At 36.5% G+C, this 24,341-nt stretch overlaps 1 protein-coding gene and 1 non-coding gene across 5 annotated transcripts in view; both read left to right on the top strand.

The window, feature by feature from the left end:
* The window catches only part of BCAP29 (B cell receptor associated protein 29), a 41,300-nt gene that overhangs the window by 2,601 nt on the left and 14,358 nt on the right, over positions 1 to 24,341 (top strand). For all 4 annotated transcript variants that reach the window (XM_057733628.1, XM_057733629.1, XM_057733627.1 and 1 more), the window contains 4 exons: positions 1,797 to 1,897; positions 8,610 to 8,760; positions 9,879 to 10,014; positions 14,378 to 14,486. In XM_057733628.1, coding sequence (XP_057589611.1) covers positions 1,797 to 1,897; positions 8,610 to 8,760; positions 9,879 to 10,014; positions 14,378 to 14,486 — 497 coding nt within the window. The remainder of the gene's footprint in view (positions 1 to 1,796; positions 1,898 to 8,609; positions 8,761 to 9,878; positions 10,015 to 14,377; positions 14,487 to 24,341) is intronic.
* Positions 17,793 to 17,922, top strand: LOC130852888 (small nucleolar RNA U109). The gene has a single exon (XR_009053589.1). It is a non-coding gene; the product is annotated as a small nucleolar RNA U109 (small nucleolar RNA).

The following is a 24,341-nucleotide window of genomic DNA, read 5'->3' as shown; positions in this document are numbered from 1 at the left end:
TAAAATGGAGGTAATACTAGTATCCACCTCATATGGTGGTTGTGGTGATTAAATGAGCTAAAACGTAAAAGTGCTTAGAAGGGAAGTATGGTAAGGACTCTATATAGTAGCTATTATTAGCCTTTCCCAGAGTGGAGCCTTATTATAAACTGCTCGTTGTTTCCTGTAAGGGGATCTCTTTTGCGTTCTCTTTTATACTGTCAATTTACTTGAAATGTGAATTTACATTTGGGCCTAGATCAAGGTATTACCATTTATGTCCTCTTTCTAAAAATACAATTCTTTGTAATGTAAAATTTGAATAGTGTCTTTGGAGTTGGAAGCATAGAGGCAAAAGAAACTCCATCCATATCAATCGCTGTCTCCCCCCTAACTTCGGGTTATTAGAGTTGTTTTCAAAGCATAATCTTAAAGTAAGACTTTTTTTTTTTAAGTTGTAAGAATTTGAAGTTTACTTAAGTGCTTATTACCTTTATATGTCTCCTTTGGGCTCAGTTAATGCGTTACTCATTTAAAATGCCCTTGTGCAAGATTTGTTGTCCTTTCAATTGTGTGATGGATTACTTTGTCACTCTTTGCCATTTATAATCCGTGGTTTCTTACCTCTGTGTCTTTGCTTATACTGTTCGTCCATCTAGACTATTTATTTCATTTTTTTTTAATTTCATTTTCTCTGTGTTCAGATATTGATCTGGGTGGTAATTACATGCGTATATACACACATAAAAGTCCATCAAGCTATATGTTAAATATATACACATATATAAATTTATATATGTATATATATATTGTATATATACACATACATATATAAAAAAATAGGGACTTCCCTGGTGGTGCAGTGGTTAAGAATCCGCCAGCCAATACAGGGGACATAGGTTTGATCCCTGGTCTGGAGCAGCTAAGCCCACGAACCACAACTACTGAGCCCTCACGCCTAGAGCCCGTGCTCTGCAGCAAGAGAAGCCACTGCAATGAGAGGCCCTGGCACTGAAAGGAAGAGTAGCCCCTGCTCTCCACAACTAGAGAAAGCTTGTGAGCAGCAATGACGACCCAACACAGCCAATAAAAATAAATAAATAAATAAATGTATTTTAAAATATATATATTTTTTTAATTATTTTTTATTAAAAAAAAATATATATATATATATTTTTTGGCCACACTGTACAGCTTGTGAGATCTTAGTTCCCCAACCAGGGATTGAACCCCATCCCCTGGCAGTGAAAGCTTGGAATCCTAACCACTGGACCTCCAGGGAGTTCCCTTTCAAGCTATATATTTAAGAAACTCTTTTACTTGGAGGAGATCGTGAAAGTGCATCTGTTTTTTTTTATTATAAAAGTAAGCAGTGCAGAGTTGTACCTCTTATTACTCCTGAAATGTTGTTAATTGCTAGAACAATAGATCTTTGTTATTTCTGAGTTACTATCCTGATTAGGGAAACAATATAAAGTGATAACTTTTATCAGCAATTTAACATTTTACTGTAAGAATTCCTTTTTAAGGTTTTGATTGTGTATATTTAAAAGTTATTTTTACTTTAGAATATTTAAGCCACCAGACAGGAGATAATCAAATGTCAGATTATTATTAAACCTGAAAGAAGTTGTTCTTTATTTCATGAGACATTCTTACTGATAAGAATTGATAATTCTCTGGTATGACAAAAAATTAAACTTCTGTAATTCTTTTCACTCATTATACAATTATTAAAATGTTAATTCAGTGTTTAGAAAGTATCTCAAAATGTTCCTTTGACTTTTTACACCTTATGTAATTGTATTGCTTTACAGATGGCAGAAGATTTTTTCATTTAGCGTCTGGGGTAAAATTGCATCTTTCTGGAACAAGGCTTTCCTTACTATTATAGTCCTTTTGATTGTTCTGTTTCTAGGTAAGTACTAGATTCCTCCTTTGAGTAAGCTTAATTATAGTTTTTAATATTATTATTAATGAATTCATTGATTTTTAATTAATTAAGTTGATGTTGCCATTAGTATACAGATGAATTTATATAGTATAGTGATAGTGTATGGAATAGGTAATTGATATATTAATAAATAGTTGATAGATATTACTGTTATATACACAAAAGCATAAATTGCAGCAGAGTGCAGTGGTTCTTAATCTCTTTCCTGTTGTTATAAGATTTAAATGCAGCGATGCATAGCCTAGTTTTCAGAGTTACCAGTTATACAATCATTTGTAATTGCGGTGTCCTGGGCACCCAGGGGCTTAGCTCTTAGGGAGGCAAAGAGAGGAATAGAATCACTAGGCCCTCAAAATGAGTTTTAGATGCAGGATGTGAATCTTGATTGGATCCTGGTTGAAAAACAACAACTACAGCACAGACATTTGAGAACTACTGCAAAAATTTGAATACAGACTGGTTGTTAGACAATCTTAGGGAATTTTTGTTAACTTCAGTTGTGGTAACAATGTTATTATTATAAAGCAGAAGTCAGCAACCTATAGCCTGCAGACCAAATGACTATTTTTGTAAACAAAACTTTATTAGACTATAACCATGCCCATTTGTTTATGTATCATCTGTACATGAACAACTGCAGAGTGCAGTAGTTGAAACAGACACCATGTGGCCTAAAACATTCACTGTTTGCTCTTTAGAGAGAAAACTTACCAATACCTGACACAGGAGTATGTCCTTATGCTTAGGAGTTGCATGCTGAAATATTGAGAAGTAAAGTGTCATGATATTTAGAACTTACTTTCAGATGGTTAAAAAAAAACAAGTAAAGTAAATATGGCAAAATGTTAACAGTTGTTGAATCTAGGGAGTGGAAATATGGATGTTTATTGTACTCGTTTTTCGGCATGTTTGAAATTTTCATGATAACAAGTACCTTAGAAATTAGAAGTAGACTTTTTTTTTGAAGTAGAAAAGAATAGCTTTATTGCTTTGCCAGGCAAAGGGGGCCACAGCTAATACCTTCAAAACTGTATCCCGACCTGGAGGGGGTAGGGAGGAGTTTTACAGTCATGGTTCAAAGAGGGTGTGATCAGCTCGAGGACATTCTTCTGATGGGTTGGTGGTGAGGCAGTTGGGAGTCCACATCAGCAGCCTGCTGGTTCCAGCCTGTCTGGGGTCTGTGTGCTTGGAGGCAGCACGCAGTTAACTTCCTCCGCTTGGTTGGGGTTTCAGGACCTCAAAAACATACAGGTTTTTCCATCATTTCCCCTTTTGATTGTAGGTCTTTCCGTGGAGAACATTGATGGTCATGATACCTGTCTCTTGATGCTGGGGTGATGCAGCTTCTTGTCACAGGTGTAGATCACATCCCTTGGTCGTAGGCCTCCTTATATTTGCCCAGATCCTGGCAGAGCTATTGCGACATCCCAAACACTACTTTTCTCTACAAGTAGACCTTTAACGTTCTTAGCAAACCGGAAATTCCATGAGTCGAAATAATTACCATGTTTTTTAGAAGGAGTAGCTGAGCTCAGAGGGATTAACTTGTCTGAGATCACGCAGCTACTTCTTGGCACTTCAGATTTTGATGCCCATTGCAGAGTATGTTTTCCCTGAGAATTCTCTCAGAGTTGTGTTACGGGTTGGATAGCTTTTACAGGGGCCAGCCTGGGGCCATAACCACCAGGTATGCCACCGTCTTGTGAGAAAATGTTTCTCACATTCCATATTACCATCCTCTGGAGTGGAATCCTCTTTATAAACCGGGAATAACTGGTGTGAGTAGGTATGAGTAGGTAATTGTATCAGGGTGTGAATGGGTTTGTGCCTCATTTCAAAATGTGTTTGTCTCAAGGTACGTTAATTAATGTTACTGATTGAATCTCCAGCCATTGAAGAAATAACACCAAGCGAGCAAAAAACAATAAGGAAAACAGGCCCCAACTTTGCCACCAGCTAACTGAATGACCTTTGGAATGACATTTCATCTCTCTGAGTTTGCAAAATAAAGGGAGAGAGGAAATCTCTGCAGCTCTTACTAGCTCTAGAAGTGTATCGTGAGCTTCCAGCTCTAAACTTGTCACAAGAATTTCTACTGAAAACTGCTACATACCCGTATACAGAAGGGGAACTTTAGCCAAGGTTCTTTCCGTTTCATATGTCGAAAACGAACTTCAGCTCACTTGAGCAGGAAAGGGGGATTTAAGATAAAATCCGGGTTGTTTCAGAGCAGCCCAGGGAAGGAGGGAAGCCAAATTCCTAGAAACTGAAGGGTCCTTTTCGTGTCGCTGTGTTTCTCACTGGATCCACGTCACTCTTCCTTGTCTCTGCGGACTCTGATGCTCTGTTCCCAGGTCAGAAAGCAGGCAGCATACAGCTGCCCAGTTTCGTCACTCCAGCTATATGCAACGATTAATTTCTTTTTTCTTTTTCTTTCTTTTTTTTGGCGGGGGGAGCTGTGCTGTGCAGTGCGGCATGTGGGATCTTAGTTCCCCGACCAGGGATGGAACCTGCGCCCCCTGCATTGGAAGCACAGAGTCTCAACCAGTGGCCCGCCAGGGAAATCCCTAATTCATTTCTGAATCCCAATTCTAATTCTAAGGGGAAAAATCTGACCAGCTAGCACCAGGTGTCCAGTCCTGATCTGAGAAGCTATGGCCAGGGGGCAGGGTCACAGAGCAGCATCATGACTTCTGGCTGGAGCCTGCATCTGTGGGCAGAAGGAGTAATTAATTCCCAGAGAATAGTAACATCATGGACGGTTAATTCAGGCGCTTTAGCCATGGATAGTAAAGACAGGAGATAGGGACTTATCCGTGCAGCCTCAGTGTTTCCATCTCAGAACAGGGGAATAACACCTACTTCACTGAAGTGTTGGAAAGATAAAATGCAGTTACATATGTAAAGTACACACGCCAGCGTTCTCATCCACTAGACTGACACTGGTGTAAATAAGGTAAACCCAGTAGGTTTGAGTTATTCCAGCTTAATTCACTTTTTATTCTGGAATTTTTTTTCTTGTTGATCTAATGAGGTAATGATTACAAGGTGTTTATATTCCTAGAGCCAATACTAACTGAAAAGTGTGTGTGCATCTGTGTGTGTGTTTTAGCACGTTGGAATAGGCAGAAAAGAAGTAGGACACCCAGGAGAGTATGTTTAGTGTCAGCACAAACGCATCTGAGGAATTTGAAAGCTTCTACAAGTGATCCAAGAAAACTCACTTTGTGTCACACCCTCCCCTTATTGTTGCCCCCATCCCACTTTTCAGACGTGGTCTCTTCATTATTATGCAAGCAGTTCCTTCTACAAATTGGTTTGTATGACAGTTTACATTTTTTCTTTGATAGTGCTTAATCTTTAGCATTTCTGTATAGTGGATCCAGGAGTATTATTCCTGTTTAATCGCCAAGGAGTAATGATCTTCACAGTACCGTTTGGTTCCTCTGGTCTGTTCAAAATAGCTCATAAATACTATTTTGTTCTTGGTTTTTTTTTTTTACATGTTTTGTAGTGATTGGCATTCTCTTATTATATTGAAGCAATCTGAGAAATGACTAAGCCATGAAAAAAGAATGAAATCTTGCCATTTGTGTCAAGGTGAATGAACCTTGAGGGCATTATGCTAAGTGAAATAAGTCAGACAGAGAAAGACAAATACTGTATAATCTCACTCATGTGGAATCTTTAAAAACTAAAATAAAATCAAGCTCATAGATACAGAAAACAGATTGGTGGTTCAGGGGTGGGCGGTGGGCAAATTGGGTAAAGGGAGTCAAAAGATACAAGCTTCCAGTTATAACATAAATAAGTCATGGAGATGTAATGTACAGCATGGTGACTATAGTTAATAATACTATATTGCATATTTGAAAATTGCTAAGAGAGTAGATCTTGAAAGTTCACATCACAAAAAAAAAAGTTCACATCACAAGAAAAAAAATTCTGTAACTGTATATGGTGATGGATGTTAACTAGACTTGTGATATTTTACAATATATGCAAACATTGAATCTTTTTTTTTTTAATTAGCAAATTAGGGATAGAAGGAAACATCCTCATTCTGATGATGAACATCTACAAAAACCTAGAGCTAGCCTCATCCTTAGTCAGATATTGAAAGTTAGCCCCATAAGATTGGGAACAAAGCAAGAATATTCACTTTCACTATCTTTATTCAATTAAGTAATAGATTTTCTAACCAGGATAATAATAAGTTAGGAAAAAATAGAAAGCATCAAGATTGCAAATTAAAAAGTAAAACAGTGATTTGCAAATGACATGATTGTTTATTTAGAAAATCCTAAAGTATCTACGAGAAAGCTACTGTGTCAAAGAAATATAGTGGCATCACAAAATACACCGTCAATATACAAAAATGAAGTGCATTGCTATGCTATAAGCAATAATTCAAAAATGGAATTTTTGAAAATTTATAACACCAAGAAGCCTAAAAACCTTAGAAAAGAACTTTATAAAAGATGTACAAGATCTCAACACTGAAAGCTACAAAACATTGCTGGAAGAAATTAAAGAAAATGGAAAATAAAAATGTCAGTTGGAAAACTCACTGTCATTGCAATGAAATACCACTTCATACCCACTAGGATGGTTATAATCAAAAAGACAAATAATAGCAAGTGTTGATGAAGATGTGGAGAAATTGGAATCGTCATACTCTGCTTGTGGGAATGTAAACTGGTACAGCTGCTTTGGAAAGCAGTTCTGACAGTTCCTCAAAAAGTTAAACATAGAATTGCCATATGACCCAGCAATTCCACTCCTAAGTATATACCAAGAGAAATGAAAACATATGTCAGTACAAGAACTTGTACATCAATGTTTATGGCAGCATTATTCTTAATAGCCAAAAAGTGGAGAAAATCCAAATGTCCATCATCTCATGAATGGATAAACCATATGTAGTGTATCTGTACAATAGGATATTTTTCAGTCATAAAAACTAACGAAGCAAGTTCATCTATGTAACTTGCTGCAACATAGATGAACCTTGAAAACATTATACTCAGTAAAGGAAGCCAGACACAAAAGACCACATAAAACATGATTCCGTTTATATCAAATGTCCAGAATAGGACAGATAGATAGAATAGATCCATAGAGACAGAAAGTAGATTGGTGGTTGCCAGGAGGTAGGGGGAGGAGAAGAGTGGATAATGGGGTTTCTGTTTGGGTTGATGAAAATATTCATGTGTTGGTTACACAACTTTGGGCATATACTGAAAACCACTGAGTTATATATACTTTAAAGGGATAAATGTTATGGTATGTGAATTTTATCTCAATAAAGCTGCTATTTTAAAAAATTAAGTAAAATAATGGTTAAAATGGCCTCAAATTTCCAACTAGAATCTCTTCCCTGTTTGGCAGTAACTCTTTCCTAAGAATGCTGCTGGCTACATGCAAGGAAAAACCTAATTTGCCTATACCTCCACTGGCCTTTGTGACAACTAAGGCAGATACCTTCCCTAGGACATACAAGAATCCAGTCACGTAGAGTACACCAAATATAGATGCTAATAATCTGAAATCTGTTTCCCACTAGAAAGAAGTGGTTCTCCTGAATCTGAGACTTAGCAGAACTGAAAGCATCAAAGGAGCAGCTATCTGAACATTGCCAGTAGTAGGTGCCATCCATAGGACACTTGGGGTACCATGTGCCACCATAGGTCAATCCCATTTCAACAAGTCTTTGTCAGTGGAAATCTCAGTGTGACCAAATATTTCTAAAATCTCAATAATTTAAAGTAATAGTATCCTATATCTAGAATAAACAAGGACGTACTGTATAGCACAGGGAACTGTATTCAATATCTTGTAATAACCTATAATGGAAAAAATCTGAAAAAGCATAGATAGAGGTAGGTATAGATATATAACTGAATCACTTTGCTGTACATCTGAGACATTGCAAATCAACTATACTTCAATTTTTTGAAAAAAGTAATAGTAGATATAATTAAAATGCTAGTGTAGTAAGAGAAATGGGATAGTCTCCCAGAGTTGATTGTAATGTGACATGACCTATATATGTTACTGTCAGTAGGCTGAATTTTAATAAACCTCTTAGGGATAGAAAAAGTAAAGGATAATAGTTTGCCATGTAGCTAGAGATTAGAGACAGTGCAGTGATGGTAAGTCCTAGATGAATAATAAAAAAGCTAAATACTGTTACATTCAAAGTTTACCACTATCCACTTACAGAGCGTCTATGTTGAGCATGGTACCCTCCCAGATACTGTAGAGGAAGGACAAAAAGAGAGCCCCTGGGACTTCTCTGGTGGCGCAGTGATTAAGAATCCACCTGCGAATGCAGGGGACATGGGTTTGATCCCTGGTCTGGGACGCTTCCACATGCCGCAGAGCAACTTAGTCTGTGTACCTAGAGCCCGTGCTTCGCAACCAGAGAGGCCACTGCAATAAGTCCACGCACCCCAACGAAGAGTAGCCCCCGCTGACTACAACTAGAGAAAGCCCACGCAGCAACAAAGACCCAACACAGCCAAAAGTAAATTTAATTAATTTTTTTAAGAAAGTGCCCCTAGCTAAAGTCCATTATCTAAAAGTTAGGTCAGTTGCGCTAAAACTGCTTCCCGTTTTAATAATCTTATATTCTTAAAAGCCAAAAGTAATGTTTCCTCATTTTCTCTAATAGATGCTGTGAGAGAAGTAAGAAAATATTCCTCAACTCATGCCATTGAAAGGAGCTCAGCCAGCAGACCTGCTGCCTATGAGCATACACAGATGAAACTTTTTAGGTCTCAAAGAAATCTTTACATTACTGGATTTTCATTATTTTTCTGGCTGTAAGTTTTTTTAAAAGCACAATTTTAAAGCATGATTTTTGTTTCTCATTTTTTCTACCTATACTATAGTTTTTTTTTCCTGTACTATTTAGCATACTAACATCTTTATGAAAGAACTCATGACAGACCCAAATAACAAATAATAGTCACGGCTTGTAGGTTCGATAGGCCCACAAGGCTCTGCGTGTTCTGGCCCCAGCTGCTCTCTGGAGCCTCCTCTTGTACTCTTCTCTGACGTGTGCACCGCGTTCCACCCACACTGCCCTTCGCTGCTCGTTCATTCATCCATCCTTGCAACAAATATTTATTGAGGTCCTATTGTGTACCCAGCTCCTTTTTGCTTCAGGGTCTTCCCACCAGCTTTCCCTTCTGCCAGAACACTCTTCCCTTCGCTCTCTCCTTGGCTAATTTCTACTTTAGCCCCTTTCTCAGGGAAGCTGAGGCCTGTGATCATCATTCTGCCTGCTGTACACTCCCATAGAATGTGTAGCATATATACTTTTCTTTCAAGCATTATTGGTGGTTGTAACCAAATACTGTTTTAACTCTTGCCTTCCCAAGCAGAACCTAAACTCTTTGAGAGCAAGGCCTTTGTCTTGTTTCCTGCTATGTCCCCAGTGCCTGGCACAGTGTTTAACATGTAGCAGTTTCTGAGGAGATATCTGCGGAATGAATAGTTGAAGATAATGCTTACTACTACTAACAATGGAAGTTCCCCATATGTAGAAGTGAAGCAGCAGTTTTTAGGTTTGGTTGGCCTCACACAAGCCTCTTTAAATTTTGAACCGAGGGCGAAAAATTTTACTGGCCCTGCCACACTGTCTGAAATTCTGTTTCTGCTCTTCCTGGCCAAAGGCCTCTATGGAGAAAATAAGTAAATTAATAAGTACCACTGAACTCGCATTCCAAATGCTAATCTTCTAATGAAGAAATGAGACACAGGCTTGTTTTGATGAGAAAACTTGAATTAAAAAATATGTATCTTCCTTCCTTAAACATCACCTCCCTCCACCATGCACACACCTAAGGGGGAGTCACTGGATAATTATTGCTTAAAGTCAAAGTTACCGATGATTAACCTAGTTGTACACTACTGACATTTTTTTTTATTTTCTTAGAGTGTTGAGACGTCTGGTTACCCTCATTACTCAGCTGGCAAAAGAGCTGTCAAACAAAGGAGTACTTAAAGTTCAAGCAGAAAATACTAACCAGGCTGCCAAAAAATTCATGGAAGAGAATGAAAGACTAAAACGGGTATTTAAATTTACTTCTTAAAAACTGATGGAAGTTCCCCATACGTAGGTTGGTATTTCCAAGGGGTGGTTTATTATTTTTCAGCATCAAAAAGAGCATTTTCATAATTTATAAGCAGAAAATGGCCATAAATAACAGTATTCTACAAAATGATTGTTTCAGAAGTGTTTTATTATCTTTAGATTTGTGTGTTCTGTTTCCCTCCATGGTAGATTAATGCCATTGGACCTACTTCCTATGATTCAAGGAGAAAGTGACCTGGGAATATGGATTTTAATTCCTTCATTACCATTAATTTTACTTCATAACCTAAAGCAAGTTTTAATAAGTTTGTATTATGTTTCCATTTCCCTTTCACTAAAATTACTGTTAAGTCTTTTCTGTGTGTTTCTGTTGTTGTTGTTTTCTTTAAATGATGATTATGTAGGAAGCAGAGGAAAATAGTTGATATAGACTGATGACTGCATATAACATTTTCAGTCTCTAATTTGGTTATTCTGCTGCTAATTCTTCTTTGAGAACCCTATGCTATCTTCCCCCAGCTACTCAGGGAGGGTGTAAATCAGATACTGATGTTTTCCATGTTAGGTAAAAAGAACAAATGGAAAAATGGAAGATATAAAATTACTTTGGGTATTTTTTTTCTTAAGTTAAAATTTAAGAGTCAGAGCTCATAGCTTGAGTGTTTTCAGTTCATGTTAAGTGTCATAAGTTTTCCTAATTCTGCTTCTTAGAAAAAAAAAATCAGTGATATCATTCAGAAGTGAAACAGATTTTTTTGAAGAAAGAATTCCTAACAAAATGCAATAAGATTATTTCCCTATTATAAATTAATGAAGTGCAGTCAATTATAATTACATCAAATCATATTTATGTAAAAAAGTGTTCTAACAGTAGAGAATTATCAAACTCCTAAACCCCAGCCTCTTACAGAAAGAACTATAAGCATCACTTTTCATCAACTCTAAATGAGTTAGCTGTTACAATATAAAGCTTTTTTCTGAAGCCTATTAAATAAGGCAAAACTCATTGCAAAAAAATATTTTTGATGCTGCAGTGTCATGGTCACCTATTCAAAAACCCATGTTTTACTTAGGAAGTCTACCCTATTTCCACTACAAAAAGAGGATTCAAAAATGTTTCTTTGGGTAGATTATAACCACCATCTTTTAAGGAAACTTTTAGAGAATAAGCACCAGCTTATATTTTTACTTTGTTTTGTTCAGTTTTGAAAAAGCATTGATCCATAGATGTCATGCACCTTTCCCTTCGTTGTAAATATAGGTTCTGGGAAATGCAGCTGTCAGTATTTCTGTATTCAGAAGCAAGCAATACACATCACTGGAGTGTTTCAGCAGCACTGTCAGCTTTATTTTGTACCTTAATATTATTTGCTTCATTTTCTGTCCTTTGATCTCATTTCATCATGGTAAAAACAAAACAAACCCCTCAAGCCTTTGATTAATATATGATGGCTAAACTCAAAAGCACACAGCCTTGTATTTGTAGACATACCATGAGCCTGTCTTGATTTACCATGTCCATCATGTTAGGGTAGTGAGTTGTAACTGCTAATAGAACACTGCTTTTTTTCCCTCTTATTCTTGAACTCCAGGAAAATGGAAAGTGTTTTTGTAGTTTGGGTACTATTATTTTTCTCATATACACCATAATTAATGTACTTAAATTAGTCTTATCCTTCAGAAAAAGCACTTTCCTCAAAACATTTCTTTTGGGATTGTTTTCAGAACGAGTTACTTAACTGGCAAGGAAATTTATTTCATGATTACTGATTCTTTGATCCACCACAATTTCTCCCTTTTTTTGTTTTCCTCTCCTTTGGTTCCATGCTGTCCTGGTTCCCCGCTTCTGCATATCTGTGGCCCAGTCAGTGGCACTAGATCATAAGTGCACAGATATACTGGGCAAAAGCCAGTACACAGGGAGGAGAAAGTCTGCAATCTGGATAAAAATATTGTCAATGCCCAAAGTATAACTGATTAACCCATAGGTCAGAATGTCAAAGATGACTTCTATTTCAAGATATTTCATGTAGGTTTTGAAATATCAGCTGAGGAAGGATAGAATTGCTGAAACATCTCTTCATTCTGTATCAGAGACACATTATCTAATGGAAAGTGCATTACCCTGAAGTCCAAGAGCCTTGAGTGCCAGTCCCAAATCTACCAGTAATTAGCCTTGTGACCTGGGGCAAATCACCTCATTTGCTCTGGGCCTCAAGTTTATAAATAATAGCTAACATTGTTCAAATGCTTCACAGTAAGGCATTAACTCTTTCAATTGTTGCAACAACCCTATGAGGTTGGTGCTGGTAATATTTGCATTTTATAGATGAAGAAATGGAGGCACAGAGAAGTTAAGTGACTAAGAAGAGACAGAACTAAGGTTTGAATCCAAGCAGCCTGCCTCTAAAATCCACACTCTTAACCACATTGTTTTGTGCCGTTCAGTCATATGCTAGCCTATGAAATGAGTTGCACATGGTGCCTGGAACCCCTTTCTGTTATGATATTCAGTTAATGAAATGAGACAATTATGAAAGACCAATTCACTTTTAATTTAACTGCTTTAGTATAACAGTGATGGAGCTTTACTCTTTACTTGTTGTTTTACCAGCCACTTACCAAGGTGGGATAAGGTGGGTGGGACTGTGAACATGTGCATTATTATAGCTGGTAGCTATTGAATTTCAGATCCCAGGGCTCTTGGTCTTTCTCTAGCATCAAGTTACACATAATAAAGTTGAACAAGTTTATAGGTGCAGTAATGAAAGCTTATTTACAAGACTGACACCAAATCCAACTTTTCCAAGTCAATGGCATGATAATTCAAGCAGTCAGTGTAAACATTCCTGTAACTCAGTGGTTATCTTCCAATTTGGGTAATCACTGGAGACTGTGTGAACTGAATTCAGTGAAGTAACAGCTAAGATTGTTTTGAACTTGAAGTGGTCAACAAACTTGTAGAGATTTGGAGGGTTTTTTCCCTAGTTTCCGCTCTTAAAAATATATATATTTTTTTTTTTAATTTTGAGGATATGAGGCTCCTTCAGTTTTAGCAGGTACCTCAGTCCTTCATCTCTTAAAAATATTTCTTAGAATTATATAATATATCCATTCCAGCTTTTATTCCTCCTTTGGATCTGCCTAATCTCTGTTATAACACAGTAGTATTGTATTCGATCTTGTGCTATAGTATCTTTGCTCTTGTCTCACCCTTTCCACTAGATTGAAGTTACCTGAGAGCAAAGACCATCTTTCTCTTACATTTTTACTCCGTATAGTACACAGCACTGTAAAATATTTGCATGTGATAGTAGCAGTGCTCAGTAGCACTTTGTTTGATGTATCAGCTTACATTAGAAAAAGAATCACGCTGCAGTAGAAGTTCTTTTCTGTGTCAGTCTGTTTTAAATTGTCCTGAGTTAACTTTTTTACCTGACTGTGGAAGCTTTCCATATCAAATTGCTGCCTTTTTATTTGGTCAAATAACCCATGCCAGTATATACATGTTCTGTTTTTCAAACATTAATCTAATTTGCCTTTCATGGTAACTTAACATATTAAAATTTCTTTTTGGTAAGTCAGCATCTTAATTCTGTGAACAATGATGATTTCTATCCAGCCCTACAGATTATGAAATTTTTACCTCATGATGTTTTTATATTAGTCAAATCTTTTACTATTCAAATATTTTACTATTAATTTTTCTTCCCTAGAAAAGATAAGCTACAAACATAAAATAAACATTTTAAAAGCCAGAATAAGTTTGAAAATAGAAAGAACATTGTAAAGGATTAACTGAATAAAAGTAATTTGGAGACTGTTCAACGAAAATTAGGTAGAATTGTCCAGGAATAGAGATGGCCCTGTCATTCTCCACTTACCCATCTCTGTCCTGACAACATTATATTCTTCTCTTATGAACTTGTCTATATAAAACTAGTCTGAGTAGACAGCTCTGCAATTGGAACATAATGGCTTTCCAAGTAATATTATCCCCAGCATTATTTTTCCCCTTAGATTAATATCACACAATTAAGGAAAAACATTGTTTGTCTAAATACTTTTGAAAATATAATTTTAATTATTTCTAGCCCAACCAGAAACTCTTGTTAATTTCATTTCAGAGATTTCAATCATAGAAGAAATTTTGTGTGTGTTTGCCAAATATCAAGTTTCTGTAACAGAAGCTTACATTATAAAAAAGTGTAAGATACTGAAAAGGACAAAGAATAAAATAAAGAGCAATAATTTAAAATACACTATTCAGCTCTTTTCCTGAAAGAAGGTCTGGCTCTTGCAATCTAAGATTACTTCTTTCTATAACTCTTTTCTGATAGCTCTTGAAAAACAATGGCAAGGAAGAAGAACACATTTTGGAAGTGGAAAATAAAAAACTAGCAGAAGACAAGGAAAAACTGAAAACTGAATTAAAGAAGGCTTCAGATGGTAATGTTGCATGCATGCACAAAAGTAGAAACAGTATCGTGATATTTTATGCTGTTACAACTTCTCTGTTTTCCCTAAAACAAAACTAATGGCTAAGTGTTCTTCTGGCTAAAATATCGAGAGTGACCTCTTTATAAATTCCTGCTCAAATACAGAGATAAACCATTGTTGCAGCCAAGAGAAACATGCCGTGTTATACAGACAAACATGTAGGTGTTTCAGATCTGTGTTGTAAATACAGATGTTCCTGCCTTAGCAAGAGAGCTCTGTTCCTGAAAAGTTGCTTGTAAACACAAGTTTGGAAAATGAATCACATTGTTCCATCATAGTGTATTGATTCTTTGAAAGAAGCAATGTCAGGGGGACAGTTTTGGTTATAAGAAAATACACTGCTTATCTCAAGCCCTGATATTTTCTACTTGCCAGATATAAGGAAAACGTTCCTTGAAAGAGATGGATAGGGATAGAGTAAGCCACAGTCTAGGATGCCAGCTGAGAGCTTGAATGTCTCATTCCAAAGTACATTGCAACAAGGACTTGGAGTAGGGCGTCCCAACTCTATTTCCCTGAAGGTAGCTATTTCTTCTACATTTTTTGTTTTTTGAAAAATAGTTGTTAGTATTTTCTCCTTCTTAGACAAGGAACAAATTATTATTGCCTGCAGCTGCGTGGCACAGAAAAGTCCCAAGTTCGATGTCATCCCAGGAAACTCTGAATAAAAGTTTACTGCTTGACCCCTGAGCAACATTCCTGCATATGACAGATAGCCCTTGATGTTGTCCAGATACAGGGGAACCCCTCAGTCAGAGTCAAGATAATGATCGATGTATAGACCTTCTCAAGTTTCAGATCTCTTCCACTACTTTGTCTTGAAAATAAATTGGAGAACATTCAGTGACTGAATCAAAGACCTACTTTATGCCATTTGTAAATTTAGATTTTTTTTAAATAGGCCTCGGTATAATAGAAGTTTCTGTAATAGTAACTTGCTGTTGTTGTTTATCTATGTACATTGTTTGGATATAGTTGAGTTCATCAAGATGTATTTGAATTTGAGATGGGAAGCCTGAAGATAAAAACTAATTCTGTTTAAAAATATGCGTAGGATATTTCATATGATATAAAATATGTAGTCACTTTCCGACTTCTTATTTAAAGTAAAAAAATAATAATAATTTAGAGGCAGTAAGTTAAATAAGTTACTCTTCTAGACAAAGTGGTGGATGCTTTGGTTGGTATAGTATAACTCAAAATTCTAAATCTTCTCATAGTTGGTGTACTGTTGGCTCTTCTGCAGTTCGAAACAATTTGGAACATGATCACAAAGTTTTAACATTTGTATGAAAATAAATTTAGTAATCAGACATTTCAGAAGAGAAATAGTGTTCTTTTTTTACCCAGCACAAAATATTGCTGCTAATCCTTCTGAAGAATGCAAGGAACTCTTTCCAAAATATCTTTAATTAGTTTTTAAAAATTATTTTAAATTCCTGCTTTTTTTTATATCTGCCAAGGATCCTTTCCCTTATGTTGTAAGCAGAGTAGGACAGAAATAAAAAGACGCATAAGAATAGGTTGTGTGCCATGCTACACCTCTCTTAACCCTGGCCAGCTTAGTTTTTTCTCCCTTTGCTGTTTAAAAATTCCAACTCTAAGATATTTTGAGCTTTAACCTCACAAGTCTGATATATAACTCTAAACTCAATGTTATTTTGAGTAATATAAAGAAACTCAATATTTCTTTAACAGACGATACAGATGTTTGGAGAAAATGAACTCTTTGATAATATAGGCATTTTGTTTATGATCTGATAACAAGAGATGCCAAGCTTCTGTGTTTGAAGTGTAGACTGCAAAACTATTTTCAAAGTGAATCAATGTTGAGGTAAAAGCAGATATTACCTGTTTGAATATGTCCTGTTTGGTTCCTGCAAGGTGTGTAGTATTTTATGAACACATTTTATTTTAGGTAACATTGTTACTGACCTTGAGAAGATCAAAGTTCCATTTCTAAAGGAGGTATAACCCTGGCTATGTTCTCTTGACCTATACTAGTCAAATTCTTTAAGATAAGAACTAAGGAATAAATTAATAGTACAAGATTTGGATGAATTCAGCAGAATAATGCTTTGTACATAGTACCAGTCAAATATATTCATAGATTTCTAAAAATTGAGGATACTGGGCTTCCCTGGTGGCGCAGTGGTTAAGAATACGCCTGCCAATGCAGGGGACATGGGTTCGATCCCTGTGTGGGGAAGATCCCACATGCCATGGAGCAACTAAGCTCGGGCGCCACAGCTACTGAGCCTGCGCTCTAAAGCCCGTGAGCCACAGCTACTAAGCCCTCACCCCTAGAGCCCATGCTCCACAGCAAGAGAAGCCACTGCAATGAAAAACCCACACACTGCAACGAAGGGTAGTCCCCACCCACAACAACTGGAGAAAGGCTGTGTGCAGCAAAGAAAACCCAATGCAGCTAAAAATAAAATAAAATAAAATAAATAATTTAAAAATTGAGGGTATTAAGACTGATGGTGCTTAAGAAATGTTTCAGGAAGTTCTTTTATATTTGAAAATTGAGTAGAAAGGCAGTGTGGTTTGTTTTTTAATAGAGGTAAATAGAGTATTTTCCATATGTATGGTCTTACCCTTCGTGTTTGTTTAATCTAAATGAAACATTTTCTCCAAATATGTTAGTGGAAGTAAAGCATAAATACAAATGTCTCATTAAACTGATTCAATCCAAATGGAAAAGTGTTATTCTGAAGGCATGTATTAAGAGCACTCACTCTATCAGTAGTGCCAAAATCTCCATCAGTTTTTAACCACCAGCTCATATCTTTGACCAGTTGGTAAATTACCTGTGCTTCAGTGCAATAATATGACTCTAGTGATCCAAAGGAGAGCATGCATGTCCCCAAGCACCCAATTTACACTCAGGACTAACTTAGTCAGGTGTAAGGACCTGATTTGTCGTTTTTAATGATCTGTTTAATGGTAACTCTGATGTCCCAGTGTGTGGAGTAATTGGTAAAGGGCACTGCCATGAAAAATGAGAACTTAAGCTCTAAAGAATTTACAAAGTTCACAAGCCCTCATAATAAGGATAGACCTTGTATGTAGTGGAAAACCTTCTGCTATGCAAGGAAACTGACTTCAAAACACTCTTCTAGCAGAGCGGCCCAATATTTATTCTTAATACCTTCCCAGTACATATTCTTAAAACTGAAGGAAATATGTACCATTCAGTCACTGCACATCCAGGCAGTGGTAAAAGTAGATACAATTTTGAAAGTGATTGAGTTACATGTGGAAGTGTCTCTTCCTTATTCTTTTAGGAGCAGGACTATATCCATAACATGCTACATTGAAAGTTATTAGGGCTGCCAGTCTAGTAGTAGAAGTTGAGTAATAGTGTATTTCTCCTACATAAAGGGAAAAGAAAAAGAAGAAAATACAAAAAAGTGATTGAGGCAAATTCCTTGACCCTGCCCTTATTCTTTCTTCCTTCCTTCCCTCTCTTTTCTTCCTTTCCTTCCTTCCTTTCTTTTTCTGTCAGCAACTTTTTAGAAACTATTCAAATAACATCCATTGTAAGATCACTTAACATGGAGCATAATTAAAACTATCCTTAAAAAGCATACCTATTAAGGGACTTCCCTGCCAGTCCAGTGGTTAAGACTCCATGATTCCAGTGCAGGGGACAAGAGTTTGATTCCTAGTCAGGGAACTAAGATCCCACGTGCCACACCGCGTGGCCAAAAAATAAAAAAGTAAAAAGCATACCTATTGAGAATAAAGCAAATTTTTATTTTATTTACTTTTCTTCCAGTTTTATTGAAATATAGTTGACATATAGCACTGTATAATTTTAAGGTGTACAGTGTAATAATTTTATTTACATGCATCAGGAAGTGATTATCACAATGTTTAGTGAACATTCTTCATCTCATATAGATACAAAATTAAAGAATAGAAAAAATTTTTTTGTGTGATGAGGATTCTTAGGATTTACTCTCCTAACAACTTTTGTGTATGACATACACCACTGTTAATTTTCTTTATCATGGTGTACATTACATCCCTAGTACTTACTTATCTTATAACTGGAAGTTGGTACCTTTTGACTGCCTTTATCTAATTCTCCCTCCCCACACCCCCCACCTCTGGTAACCACAAATCTGGTCTCTTTTTTTATGAGTGTTTGGTTTTGAAGTATAGTTGACCTACTGTGTTAGTTCCTTTTACACAACATGGTGATTTGATGTTTATTTCAAACTGATCACCATGATAGATAAGTCTAGTTACCGTTAAGTCACCATGCAAAGATATTACATAGCTATTGTCTGTATTCCCCACATTGTACATTTCATACCCATTTATTTGGGTATGACTCATTTATTCTGCAACTGGAAATCTGTACTTCTTAATCTCCTCACCTATTCTTTCTTCCCCTTACCCACCCTCCCCTCTGGCAAATACCAGTTTGTTCTCTCTATATAAAAAACTCTGTTTATGTTTTGTTATGTTTGTTCATTAGTGTTTAATTCCACATACAAGTGAAATAATACAGTTTTGGTCTTTATCTGTCTGACTTATTTCATTTAGCATAATATTGATACCTTCTAGGTCCATCCATGTTGTCACAAGTGGCAAGATTTCATTCTTTGTTATGGCTGATTAGTATTCCAGTGTGCACGTGTGTGTGTGTGTATCACATCTTTTTATCCATTTATCTTCTGATGGGCAGTTAGGTTGCTTCCATATCTTGGCTATTGTGTATAATGCTTTAATGAACATAGGGGTGCATGTATCTTATGTTCTCTAATTAGTGTTTTAGTTTTTCTTTGGATAAATACCCTGGAATGGTATTGCTAGAGATAAAGCAAATTTTCAATGTTACCTAAACAAGGTTTATAGGAACAGAACAGAAACTGAGTGTAAAGGCCCATTCTGTGTACCTAAGTATCATAACAGGGACTTTAGATTTGGACCAGGAAACAGAATCTTCTAATCCTATTTAAGCTTCTACTTTATCAACTAGAAGGTTTATTTTATTCAACTCTCAACTAGTTTATTCAACTCTGTTCCTGGATAAATGCTTCTGTATCAACATGGCTTACCTTGAAAAGAAGTATCATTCTAGTATTTTCTTTTACAGACCAACTTCACTACCCTTAAAGACGTTCAAGTTTTTTAAAAAAAATCATCACTCTCTAATGCTAGTAATAAATAAGTCATACTAACATAGGGACCAGGTAGTGAAAATAGTTGAAGTGCTTTATAAGAGAAATTGAAGATCAAGATGAGAGAAAATTATAGGGGAATTACTATTCTATATCTCAGTAACCCTAAATTCCTTCTTCTTGAGTCTTAAACTAGAATAAGACATAAGCTTTTTATACACATTTAAAACTGTGGGGTTTCTAGTTCCTTACAAAGGAACTATTTGAGCCATCTATCTATCTAAAAATAAATTCTCAAAGTCCAAACTAAGCATGTCTTACAGTTGCAAATTCTTGTGGGTGTAAACTCAACTGTCTTTAACTTGCAGTTATATCAAAGCCATCATCTCATTTTAAATTTTGCAATGCTTTAAAAAAATTTGGTAGTTTTAGTCATATTATGTTTTTTGCTTTATGACCTTTTAATGAGTTTTTTATGCTTTGAATAAGAAAAAACATGTATTTTCTCTTATGTTTACTTATCTGGAAGTTTCTGTTTAACATCTCCTTCCCTTCCTTTGTTAGCTGAAAAATAAAAGGTCATATTTTAAAAGAATAGCATAGTTTATTTGATGGATGTGGCAATAGAATATATGTAATTAATACATCAGTTATTTAAAGCAAATAAAATATATGACTCATCCTTTTAGTCAGGTTTTAGCTCTTAGGTTGGTTTGTTATTTTTAAATAAAGGATGTATTGCCATTTATTAGCTTTTATTATCTCCACATGCAGTCAACGTTATTGTCAGCCCAGAAGGGGGCTTTCTTGCTGTGGACTACTTTCCTGGCACTAATATGTCATGGTGATATTTTCTCCTGTTTGGTTCCCTATTACATTCCTATTTACTTGTGACGTTTTCCTTCTTGTGAGCTTCTCAGTTTCCAGGCCTTTTACACATAAAATAAACTATTTACGTGTCATCCAGTGACCAGGAGGAATAGCTACAGGGAAGATAGTAACTAAACACAGAAATTCAAGTATACCTTTCATAGCATTGACAATACCAGCAAGCATAACTGATGCTACCTGAGGAAAAGCTTTTATTAGCTCTGCAGAGGTGCATTAAAGCAAGAGAAAAGCATCTCTTCCCTGAAGAGCTTATAGCTCGAATGCATAGATCCAACATATATACATAAAGTCCCTACAATTTATTTCTTCCCCTGTGTGATACATGATTTAGTTGACTAAAAAACATGGAGTGGAGAGTACTAAGTGCATACTGAATAGCGGAATGTTCCAGATGCTAAGAATGTAGTCAAGCATAGTGCTCTAAATATGTTGATGGACATATAGCTTGGATCAGCTTGTTATCAGCTTTATGTTTACTGCCAAGTGCTGTACAGAAATGAAGCTGGGCAGTTCTGCTCTAAAAACACTTTTGAAATGGGTGGAAAGCAATCAGCTAGGAAAATGAGCTGGAAAATTAACAAAGGAAAAACCTTTTCTTCCTAAAAGTAAATCTCATTGCAGCATCCCCTATCTGCATAGTCTTTGTTCTTTTATAAGCAACATTGGTGGGGATAAAATGGGGGACTTCTTAGGAGGTTTCTTAAAATTTCCAGTATAATTTGGCTTCTCCTCTCCTCTCATGTTCTGATACTTTAATTTATGGTTCCTGTGAGTAAATTTCTAATCAAAGAGAAACTGATAAGACTTAGAAGTGTTTTTTAGGACAGAGATCAGCAAACTGTGGCCTGTGGGCCAAATCCAGCCTGCTGGCGTGATTTTTGGAATTAAAATTTATTAGAACAAAGCCACACTCAATTGTCTACATATTTCCTGTGGTTGTGGGGTTAAGTAAACTGGGCAGAGTCTGCAGTGGCAGAGAAAGCTAAAAATAGGGGAATTCCCTGGCAGCCAAGTGGGTAAGATGCCGTGGTTTCACTGCCGGGGGCCCAGATTCAATCCCTGCTTGAGGAATTAAGATCCCACAAGCCAAGTGGTACAGCCAAAAAAAAACCAAAAGAAAGCCAAAAATATTTACATTCTGGCCCTTTACAGAAATAGTTTACTGACCCCTATTAAGGGTCTTCAGATAAAGAAGAATGCCTTTTTCAGTATAAATAATGATGTTTAAGAGATTGGTTTCTGCTGTTAATAATTGTTATAAAATTTGCTGCACACTTACGTGCTTGTTGAATGAATGTTGATCAGATAATTTAAGAAATTATATATCTTATACATAGTAAAACTAGTTCTCTGTTTATGGTCAAAGTAAACTGACTCCTTCAATTCTCATATATGATGGTCTGTAAATTCTTCTAGATTCCACATGTTGCTTCTGCTTACACACGGAGTTGCTTTATAAAGCATATCCTTTTCAAAGCAGTTTGTATAAAGCTATACCTACACAGTGCTTTGCCTAAAACATACACTCTGATTTTTAAGTGTAAAACCAACATATTAATATAGTTTGTAATTATTCTTTGCTAAGTAACAGAGCCAAAATTGTTTTCTTAAACACATTACTTAGAAACCTAACTAAGATTAATAAAGGAAGTCTTTATGCATTTATTGATGTTTCTGTCGCCAACAGCATAACAATGAGGCTGATTTTATTTATTAAATTTTAAAGCCTGGTCATCAGTTCCCTGGTCCAGAGTCCCAGTAATCTTTCTAAGTATCATCATGCCTTATGTCCGTGTTGTTTCTAAAACCCAAAAGCATGTCACCCATAAACCTCATTCATGTTCATAGTCCCCCAGAGGGTAGGGGCAGGCACCAGTATACCTAGCAATAGGTAGAGAAATTGAGACACACGCAAAAATTATTCGTTTCCCCTTTGCTCTTTGCATGTGAAAATAGAGCTATATTTGGTTTTATTCATCAGTGTTTACTCTTTAGTATAATTATTTGTGCAGCTTTGTTTCCATTCCAAAAATGTCTTACTCCTCCTCTTGAGAAGCAAAAAGTCTTCTAAAGCATGTCACTGCCATTAGTTTGGCTTCTTCACTTTGCCACTAGAGTGGCAACACCACAGATCTGATTACGCTTCTTCACTACTTAAAACTCTGTATTGGTTCCTGTTACCTTTATAGCTCTTCAGGATGGCACACGTGGTCTTCTGTGATCTGCCCCCCAGCGTCATCTCCAATTTGGCCTGCCCTTCCCTTGTCCAGTCTAAATTTTATACCCCTGCTCTATTAAATGTAGGAACTTGTAGTTCTCCTAACAGTGGTGTTTCATCACCTTTGCCCTTTGTCCAGGACTGTGGGTCTGTCTGACTCTACTGCCCTCTTCCTTCACACTCTGCCAGCTCGTGAGCTCATCCTTCAGCTCCAGCATTGCCACCATCTGAGGACCCTCCCTGAAATTCTCTCCCTTCAGGCTGTGTTGAGTGGCCTCCTTCTGGACCTCCATAGTTCTGCAAGGATGCTGATTTAATAGTGTACTCTGTAGAAATTATTCTTCATTTGTTTATCTTTCTTACTAGATTGTAAGTGCCGTGAAGGCAAGGGCCACATCTAAATCATCTCTCTGTCCCTAGCACATACTTAGTGTTCCAGGCCTGGTATCTAATAGATTCAAATAAATCTCACCTCCAAACACTGATGCCCTCTCTTCCCTCCTTACCTGATTTAGATTTCATTGTTCATCATAATCAGGCTCTTTCAAATGACTTACCTCCTCCTTCCCCTTCCCCCCTCCCTTCCTCCTCCCTCCTTCCTCCTCTACTTCCCTCCTCTCTCAAGGACCGAGCCCTGGTGATAGCCAAGTATCCATCTACTTAGTACCTGCACTCAAGCATCTCAGCATTGCTGAAGGAACTAACTGCATTCAAACGGTCCCTCAATACTGTGACGGTCCTATTGCACTTCCCTAAAATCTTCACTTTTTAACTCCCCAGAACTACTTTAGATCTTCTCATCCCACTTCCAAATTCTAAATCCACCCTACTACTGGGCACAGAGAATTAATCAAAAACGTCATCTTCTCACCACCAAAACTACCATCGTCCCCAGGCTGGGCTCAAACTCTGCCTGTCCTTGGGTTACAATGGATTAAGTTTCAATCCCTCTTCTACTGCTATAGCTCCCAACCCCACTGTCCTTCTCAAGGACTCTGTTTCTGCAATTACTTCCTCACTCCGTCACCCTATAGACATCCTCTGGCATCTCCTATCCCAAAAAATAAAAGTAAAAACTTCCTTTGTCTTATGTTCTTTCACTTACTGCTCCATTTCTCTGCTCTACCTCATAGCAGGTTTATTTTTTTCCTTTTAACTTTTTATTCAGACATAATAAATTCAAATCACATAATGATTCAAATAACACAAAAGATACAAAATAACACCCCCAAAAAAAAATGCCCTGTACCTAAAGGATAACATCTTACACTTGCCTTATCCTTTTCTCTCTCTTCATATTTTCCTCTCACTTATTATTTTTATATTCTCCAAATGGTGATTTTCTAATTCTCTTATTTCCTTCTCCATTAATTAGATGCCATTCTGTTGTTAAAGAAGGAGCTTTCCCTTTTTCCCTCAGTTATTTATTGATTTGCTTGTTTAATATATTCAATGGGTTATAATTCATTGTGAGCATTATATTTTATTGTTCAGGTTATCTCACATTTGGCCAGTGGGAGTCTTTTCAAGCTGGGTCCCATGTCATTTTGTCATGCC

This window comes from Hippopotamus amphibius, chromosome 4, assembly GCF_030028045.1.
Source record: "Hippopotamus amphibius kiboko isolate mHipAmp2 chromosome 4, mHipAmp2.hap2, whole genome shotgun sequence".
Lineage (NCBI taxonomy): Eukaryota > Metazoa > Chordata > Mammalia > Artiodactyla > Hippopotamidae > Hippopotamus > Hippopotamus amphibius.
The sequence above is the reverse complement of the archived record's forward strand: the minus strand, read 5'-3'. Positions and strand labels throughout refer to the sequence as shown.